Source organism: Primulina eburnea, chromosome 10, assembly GCF_022965805.1.
Source record: "Primulina eburnea isolate SZY01 chromosome 10, ASM2296580v1, whole genome shotgun sequence".
Taxonomy (NCBI): Eukaryota; Viridiplantae; Streptophyta; class Magnoliopsida; order Lamiales; family Gesneriaceae; genus Primulina; species Primulina eburnea.
Window position 1 is genome coordinate 38,555,292 of NC_133110.1, and position 9,690 is coordinate 38,564,981.

The 9,690-nt window shown below is 31.5% G+C and overlaps 1 protein-coding gene across 2 annotated transcripts; it reads left to right on the top strand.

Annotated features, from left to right (window-relative positions):
* The first annotated feature begins 3,210 nt into the window (after positions 1-3,210).
* Positions 3,211-5,121, top strand: LOC140803977 (ubiquitin-like protein ATG12). Of its 2 annotated transcripts, XM_073159825.1 has the most exons (6): positions 3,212-3,369; positions 3,522-3,580; positions 4,128-4,196; positions 4,280-4,342; positions 4,650-4,801; positions 4,921-5,121. In XM_073159825.1, the coding sequence occupies exons 1-5, from the start codon at positions 3,348-3,350 to the stop codon at positions 4,707-4,709; spliced, it is 273 nt and encodes a 90-aa protein (XP_073015926.1). In that variant the 5' UTR covers positions 3,212-3,347; the 3' UTR covers positions 4,710-4,801; positions 4,921-5,121. The 2 variants fall into 2 exon arrangements, with proteins under 2 accessions (XP_073015925.1, XP_073015926.1); XM_073159824.1 differs by lacking the exon at positions 4,650-4,801 and having other exon boundaries at positions 3,211-3,369.
* Positions 5,122-9,690: the final 4,569 nt, after the last annotated feature.

Sequence of the window (9,690 nt, forward strand, 5' to 3'; positions counted from 1 at the left end):
TCATAACAACTGCAAATAACCAAACAAATACACGAGACATCTATCTGATAAATAGACTCTGACATAAAACTGACCAGACTCAAAAATAATAAAAATGGACTACTTGAAAAACTTCAACTCTGACAAGCAAGTAATCATATCTCAATCACGAGCTTCACTGGTAGAACTTCCGCCTGGTGCTGCACAACTATTTGGGTGATCTACCATGGTGCCCAACATCAACCACAGTATCCCCTAATTATAAAATACCGATGTTAAGATTCTGGTATGAAATAGTTAAGCAACAATAACGATAATCATAAATAACGCATAAACATATAATAAAATGAAATATACAATGCATGACATGACTCAATAACAACATAATATGAGCCTGCACACGAATAAGTGCTGAAATCGAGCTCAATATATCTCTAGAATCGAAACTAGTATATGGATAGCAGCGACAACAGGTGTCTCACGGCGGTGCAGAGGATAGAGCCCACTAGAAACTCGTCGGAGCAGCTCTGAATTAACTCGACTGAAGAACTCACACCAACCAGCTCGTGAGCAAGACTCATGCTTGGCTTCGATTCAGCTTCTATCTTCTTCGCTTTAGGTCACAAATGGAATGGTTAGGTATCGGGCTACCTGCTGCGGTGTTCGGAGCTCCATTTCGTGGTGACGACGGCGACTAGCTGGTGAAAGGAGGGAGACGACGGGAACATGGGAGAAAGGAAGCTTAATGGAATAGCTTGTTCTTCTTGTCATTTTCCTTTCTTTATTTGGCAATTGTGTGTGTATATATGTATTTTAATATTAATTGGATAATAAAAATAGTAACACATATCCATTTAACTTGGTTTTGAATTTTAATGCTCTCGTATATTATTTAAATTTCTAAATATATTTTATATCGTATTAATTCTGATATTCTAAAATACATATTTTTAATATATTTTCTGAATTCATTTGACATAATTAATTATTTTAATTACTAATTAAATTAATAATTATTTTAATTAGGTCAAATGATCGGATAATTAATTACATAGATTTACAAAAAAATAAGAAAGAAAATAAAAATATCGAGATTATGATATGATAAATTAAAGAAATCATAAACAAGTACATGTTTTAATACACATCGTATATGTATGATATTATACAATTAATTTGTTAATGCACTAATGTGTTAATGCACAACTATATTTGTTAAATTAAATCGAAACAAAATAAATAAAAAATTGACGCAACATTAATTAATTTGGATAGTTAATTTTTACCAAAACAGCATTCTTCAACGTGCAACACATCATTTTTTTTTCTTATAGTTATGATGTAAATAATTACAAGATAAATTTGAGTTTCATCTATTTTTTTTTGAACTCATAGATTTTAAATGACTTAACTCAAATGTAAATAAGTAGAAGACGAAAATACCAATTGAAGTGTTGTGATATTTAAGTTTTGGTGATGAGCATGCTGTAAGGAATTTAATCAAGATTACTAAATTCAGCACTCCAAAAAATTCAATAGCCAATAGCTGAGGATCAGCTAAGTTTTCATAGAATACAAAACTTAATGGACAAAGAATTACTGAACACATCCACATACTGCTAAATTTTGACAACAATCATTTATGAATATTGAATATATCATCTTACTTATTGAAGCATAAAATCAACAAAAAAGAATATTAAAAAATGTTGAGGATTCTAGTTAAAGATGGCACATTCTGACTGATTGGACATATAATGTCAAGTATTTAATGTCACTTTCTATTTTTGGAGCATGACAAATTATATTTGACAATTTGGACAAGTGCATTAATGATCTTAATATGACCAATTTATAGAAGTTCAGATCCGAACGTTTGAAGATCACCTATATAAAATTATATCATATTTCAGCAAGTAATGACACACACGACACAAATATATCTCATTATTTAGAAGTACTGCTGAAATATATAGAAGCATACTTATACAAGCTTTATTAGATCTTCTAGAAGATCATCTTGTGTCATATTCTACTATCTTTAATCTAATGATTGTATTAGTATTTTGAGTAGATCTTTGTAACTGACAAAAAAAATATTTCTCATCAGAAGTAATGTGTAAGTCGTAAAGAAGTTGATATTAGGAGTTTCAATAGGCGGTATTAAGTGCTACCGAAGTGGGTGTTTACACAAGGCTACGTTTGGTACGAGGGATTAGGTGAGTTTTTAGTTTTTTAACCTTTCATAATCCCATATTTGGTATGATTTTTATTTAACCAAGTTAATCCATCATATAAATGATTATGTTATATTAACTGAGATAAAATAATCACTCCGCACTCTCTAGGATTATTTATCAAACTCTTAATCCATCATTTTTTTCTTCTAATTTTACCTTTCTCCTATATCCAAACTCATCACCACTTCCCGCCACCGACCGCCGTCGGCCGACCACCGCCCCCGGCCGACAACCGCCGACTGCCGACCGCCACCAACTGCCAGCCGAACGCCGTCGTCGAAGTGGATGTGCAATTTTGTCAATTCATCAAAAGATTCTTATTTATCTCATTTTTAACAATCAAACCAAACATCTTCGGACTTCTAGAAATAGTCATAGTGTCTTTTCTACTTTTATTATTGTTCACAAAGTTCACTAGAGTCATTCTGAATTGCGCATCAATTGCATACTGACATTTGAAGGTCGAAATCAGATTTTTGCTATTAATATCAGTATTGGTTGTCTGAAGTAAAAAAAATTCAAAATACGTAATGCTTTACGTATTCAAAAGATCATGGACTTCATTGCAAAATATTAAATTGTTGTCTTTTAAATTTTTTATTATATTTAATTATTTATGTTATTATTATAAATGGCTAGTTTTATTTAATTATCATATGTTTGATATTTTTAGAAATATTAAAAGAATATTCAAATTTATCACAACTTAATTTATAATCCGAACCTTAATACAAGAAAACTGAATCGAAGCAAAATAAAATAATTCGGTTTTCACATCTAATAATGTTACATGTACAACTAAATTTGTGTAACAATTCTTACAACATAAAATTTCAATTAAAAATTTCATTTATCAATATATCATAATAAATTTAATAAAAAATCTCACGATTTAATTGTTGTATCGTCCCTAACTAACAAATATTGTATATCGTAATTAAATTCCCTTTTTTTTTTAAAAAAAAATCTGTCAATCGTAAAAAAAATTATAAATTTCTTCACCAGATAAGGATGTTTTTGGAGAGAATAACTTGTGAATTATAGGCATACAAAATGGGAGAATAGAGCACGACGGCGAGGGCTTGTGAGAAAGTAGAGAATAATTACAGTAACTTCCGTAGATCAACGATGGCGTCGGAGACCCGTAAAGGTCAGTTTCTTCAAATTTGTAAAATTTTGTTTTTTTCTTTTTATTTATAGTTTGAATGTTCAGTTTTCCAATTACTTTGTTAATAATCCGATTGTGGTAGTTAATTATTCTCCCCCCCTCCATATTATCGGTTCGCATTGATTTTGATGCAGTGGTAGTTCACCTAAGAGCAACCGGTGACGCTCCAATCCTCAAGCAAGCTAAATTCAAGGTTTTGTTTTTCTTGCATTCGATGAATTGTTCGCATGATTGGGGAAATTTTGCGGGTTTAAAATCTTCTTCTTTGTGTTCGAATTTGATGGATCCAATCTAGACTGGTTAAGGTTCAGATCAGAATGGTTAAACTATTTTACTTACGTAATGCAAGAAGTAAAAAGAGCGTGGCCTTAGCTGAGAAACCCATCCCTTGATTCACTTACAGTTACAAATTCAGTTAGAACATGTTTTATTGATGATTGAAATAACATGTAGCAAAAATTAAATGACTATTACTTTAATGTCTGTGTATCAGGTAAAATGATTTATTATATCATCAATATTCACGCCCAAGTAATTTTACCCGATTTCTTTATTTGATTGGTAATTTGTAATGGATTAGGGAATATCACTGTTGAGTAGTTTCGTATTACAAACTTTCGATAAACTTGGTTGCTATAAAACAGGTTTGTTTATTTAAAATTCTCAAGGAAGAGATTTTCTTGTCTCAAATTTCACTTTTATGTTTCTATTCATTGAGTTAAGTTTTTTCTGAAATGCAGATTGCTGGGGCTGACAAGTTTGTAAAAGTGATTGATTTTCTTCGTCGTCAACTTCACAGGGAAACTTTGGCAAGTCATATTATGCATTACAAAATGGGCATGATATTTGAGTTTTACTCGAAATGTTTCTAAATTTCCTCTTGTTTTCATAGTTTGTGTACGTGAACAGCGCCTTCTCACCAAATCCAGATGAGTTGGTCATCGATCTATATAATGTAAGTCGTCTTATCTTATGAGTTATTCTTCTGTGGGATCTGCTGGTTGTGCTGTTGTTTTGGTCTCGGAGTTAGCCGAGTTATCCTTTATTTCTCATCTCTGTAGACTTTTTATTAGTTTTGAGTATATAACTTTTCATCGTTGAAACTGTTGCCGAGTTTTAATTTCTTAATGGTTCGGGATCCTATGAATTTAGGACATTACAATTTCTGTTTCTAACCTGATCCTATTCTAACTCCCAGCTTGAGAAATAGAGTTAAGCAGGTATTCTTGTGCTTGTCGCTAACAGTCATCTTCGCATTTCAGAACTTTGGTTTTGATGGTAAATTAGTGGTTAATTATGCGTGCTCCATGGCCTGGGGTTGACTACTACCAAATGCTGTCCCCTAACCACATACTGTATATTTGGTGTGGGCCACAATCATCCTTTTCCATACTTGTCTGCACACAGTGTTTGAGTAAGTTTTCATTGTTATGTTCCTCTATGATCCCTCAATTATGTTATATATCTTGATTTCATTTGGCAATCTATTGTTATGGTAGTTTGGCTTTACTAACTCATGCCAACTGTATGCAGGTTCTACTAAAGCAAATATGCATTCTTTCCATGGTTATTGTCATTGGATGTGAGCAAAATTAACCAATAGAAACGATCCTAAGCCTCCCCCACATAATATTTTTTTCCCTGGATAATATTTGATGGCATGATTCTGTATAAACGAGTTTGAATTTGAACTGTGATTGACACTTCCTAGTAAACGTCTTTGACTCCCTTGCACTTTTAGTTTTCACCCTTTCTTACGCTCTGCTCTTAGCTCGTTACTTCAAATTTTGCTACCTTTTAAGTTGGGACGGGTAATTGCTTTGCTTAATATTGATTTTTTATGTTGCTTGAGTTTATGAGCTAAACCAAAAAAATATATTAGTTGGATCATTGTTATAAAGTATATTTTAATACGATAGCAAATAGTAGATCCAAATCAATCGAGAGTAATAAGGAGAGAGTAGAATGTGACATCTGTGTAAGCAATAATTACTGCTATATCCAGTGCACGCATTGAATGTCTGACAGTTCTTTATTTTTGTAAGCGTATATGGATGCATGAATGGGAACTTGAAGCTTGGCTATTAATATATACGATTTGAGATGGTAGATTTTAAGAAGGGGTTGTAAAATTCGGTGGTTTCGAAACAACTCTATGAATTATGTTTAAACATGCAATGCACACTTCATTTTCTTTAACGCTACAATTGAAAACATACAAGGTAATGAAATGATTCAAAATGAATTACGATCATACTCGAGAAACTTGGTGACCCATTCCAATCCACATCAAAGCCGCTTTGCCAGCCTACCACAACACCACTACTAGTACTTGGGCTGCTGCTATTCACTTCTCTGGATAACTCGTCGTTCTTGGATCTTGATCTTGATCTTGAGATTTAATTTCTTCGCCTAATTTCTTGTTGCTGAGATGGGAATTCCAGTAGCTCTTTATCTCATTGTCAACAGACCGGTAACTTAAACTCCAAAAATTATAACCTAGTCGTTATAAAATAAAAGCTCATTCAACCTTGTGTTAAGTCTCACTTTGGCCTACACTATGAGCTTAGTGCACTAACACAAACGAGTTTCATTGAATGTCTTTCTCCTTGAATCATTCTTAGTACCGTAAGAAGAGTAAAAAATTATTATATTGCTCTTTCCTCAATACCCAAGAACTTCTCATAACTTATTTTATTTATATAAGATAATAGCCTATTTGTTATCTTAAAATAATATACATTTCTTAATCTAAAAATAATGTTCTCCACATTAATTTTAAACAAGATATTCCAATATACATATTTAAAGTTAACGCTTATAATTTAATGTTCACACAATTAACCATTGATACAAAAATCAACTTCTATATTATAATACCCAAAACTTATTTATTATATAATTATTATATCAGATTTTCTCATATTAGTTTTTCATAAATAATTTATCATCTCCGATTCAAATCTTTAATCTTAAGTCAAGTGATCTCTAATAGATACATTCCTAACAATATATGTTTTTCATAAATAGTTTATCATCCCCGATTCAAATCTTTAATATTAAGTCGGAAGTTTAAGTCAAGTTATCTATGATAAGTACATTCCAAACAAATCTTTAATCTCAAGTCGGAAACTTAATTCAAGTTATCTCTCATAGTTGCATTACCAACAATATATGCTGATACTAATTGTTTCTGTAATACAATTCCATAAAAATTCTACTAGCAGTACAATAAACGTGTGAATGAGGTTCTTCGAGAAATTTTCAAAAAATGAAAGGTTCAAGGATCGGCATATGGATTGAAGCATACATCGAGAGGAGTCTAGAACAATTGACGGAATCAAGTTTGGAATTTCCTACGAAAATAAGCTCTACGTTACTTTTCTAAAACGTAAAAAAATGCGATTTTCCGGAGGCCTAACCGAAATAATTTCGCGATTTAGAACCTTAACTCACACAAATTGCTGATTACTACAACATCGAACCTTTGATAAAATCAAACATTTTTTTGTTGGCAAATTTTTTTTCCCAACTCATTTTTCGTTGCTCGACTGTAAATACTCACACTAACTCCACCCAAAAAAATTCTAACAAAAAACAATCAGAACTAAACTGAAACAAATATAACAACACAACATTTGATTATATACTTAATTATCTACAAATCTTCAAATTTTCAAATGATTTTTGATTATTTTATCGTGAAAAACACAAAAATAACTAAATGAAATCTCAAATCGGGGAGAGAACCATAACAATTAAAAAATATTTTTTAAAAATGTAAAATCTAACTAACTAATTAATGAGCTAATAAATGACTTCACCTAACTAAAAGCAGTTAACTCCCTTTTCTCGATTTAAAAAAGTCCAAATCCTTTTTATTTAATTAAATTTAAAATAGATCATTTTTTTTATTAACCCAGCAAGAACACACCATTTAACTACATCTAAAACATAAAAATGCTTCAAATATGACTATATTATTATCCCAATGAATATAAGAAATGAGGGAGACATGAGAAAATGAGAGACGAGTCTCTTGTATGAATAAGTATACTGACTTCGTTATTTTTTAAAAAAGGTGAAAGAGACTGTTTCGTAACTTGTACTTTAGAAAAATAAGTTGATAAATAATATTTTTTAAAAACCATTGTCTTTTATCCAAAACACTAATAGATGACAATTTTAAAAGACAATGGTTAGATCCTAAAAACACGTTTATAGATAACAATTTTCAAAACCGTTGTCTTTTACCCAAAAAATGTTAATAGAAACGTAGAAGATCAGTTGAGTGTTTAGAGGAGAGAGTTGAATAAATACTAGACAAAATATGTTCTCTTCTTCGATTAGTTGAGATGGTTTGGTAACTAAACAGAATATTCTCGAATGTCTATGTCAGTTAGCTAACATATAAGTGCGGAAAGAAGCTAAACTGACAGATTAAAACAGATCACATAATGAATGGTGAAGGTAAATTGAAATATAAAATACACATGTATGTTTCTGGATGTTTGGAGAACAGAAGCTCCTATGTCATCCCTACTTCATTTTGGAAGGTTTCGTACTAGAAGACTTTGGATAATACAAGTAGTTTGCAAGATCCCGATTCTGTTTGGTCTTAAACAATGTCAAACTGAAAACTCATAGTATCTCAACTGATTGATAGACAGTCTGCAAACTTCTATACAAATGTAATTAATAATAATACTAACTTAGCATGAAATGATCCTTATGATCAGATATAATTCTTTTTAAGTTGTGCTGAACTGACTCAGTTTCGATCAAATATTTGACAGCCTTTAAGAGTATAAAATCTGGTTTACAATTCTATGAGATTCTATAAAAGTCAACAAAAAATCATCAAACCCACAAAAATCCATCATTTATAAGAGTGATTAAAAGTATTTAAAAACTTTAGAATGAATATACCCCCTTATACAAAACCAAATCCAAATGAGAACACCAGACTGTCTTCTTATATACATATATAGTTAGTTAATCACTTTATACTAAAACAATATGTGACTATATATACATACGTGTGTTTGTGTTTATTGAATTATAAAGAAGATATTTTAAAAGAATCTTTTGGAACATTTCATGTTCGCAATCTTGATTTTGATGGTAACAAAACTTGTTATTTTGTTTCTAATGATTTACCTTAGTGCGCAGGTAGCTGGAATTGATCAGGCTTCGAACTGATCATTGAAGCGAGGTAAAACTGAAGCTATAGTAAACTGAAAAGACCAATGATCGACCAAACAGAATCAGTTTAACTGACATATTAAAGAACAATTCAACTAATTGTCCAGCTGATAGGTGGTTCAGCAGAAGACCTTCAGAAGCCCGGCCAGCTGATGAAGAACACAACTAACCAGTTCAGCTGAAAGAGTGAAATCAGTTCAACTAACGAGTCAACTGATTTCACCAACCCAACCGAAGATCAGTTCAGATGACCAGTTAGGAACATCAATTAAGAATCATTCAGTTGCAGATCAAGATAAGCTTATATTAGTGGATTCCAGCTACGCACGAAGATTCAAAACATCTGTATGATCAAAGGCAGTGTTCTAAAAAGCTCGCTTAAGCCTCACTTAAGCTCGCTTAAGCTTGAAGCTTGGAAAAAACGCCCCGCTTCGGAGAAAGCGTAAAAAAGCGGTCAAACTGTAGTTTGACCGAATTAAGCATAATTAAAGTGTTTAATTAAGCGTGTTTAACCACAATTAATCGCATCTATTAATTTTTTTATTTTGAAGGTAATAAATTAGGTTTATAATTTAGATGTTTATTTTTTAATTTTAATTATGATTAAGCGTGTCTGATAATGATTTGACAAATATTTAATATTTTTAATGTGTTATAGTTGCAAAAACAAATTAAGATTGTAATTTTGATATTTTATGATTTTATAAATATGAGAATTAATGCATCATACATAAAATTTATCATATTTATGTATTATTTTATCTATTTATTGGTTTGAGATAATTACAATTACACTGAATATAAAAAACGTTTTTTCACGCTTAAGCATGTGCTAATCTCGCTTAAGCTTGAAAACCTTGAAGCTCGACATTCACGCTTCGGGGCACTTCACGCTTTTTAGAACCTTGATCAAAGGTACAATAATGATTGCGACAAATATTAAAGTCGAGAGATTCCTGGAAGCATGTCAGAAAAATCAAGACACATGTACCAAGGAAGGCATTCAAAGTTGCAACGATCACATGTGATGAGTCTTGAAGTACGACCTCAATGCCTCTATATATACAAGCTCAAGACCATCAGCAAGTAGTGAGAGCA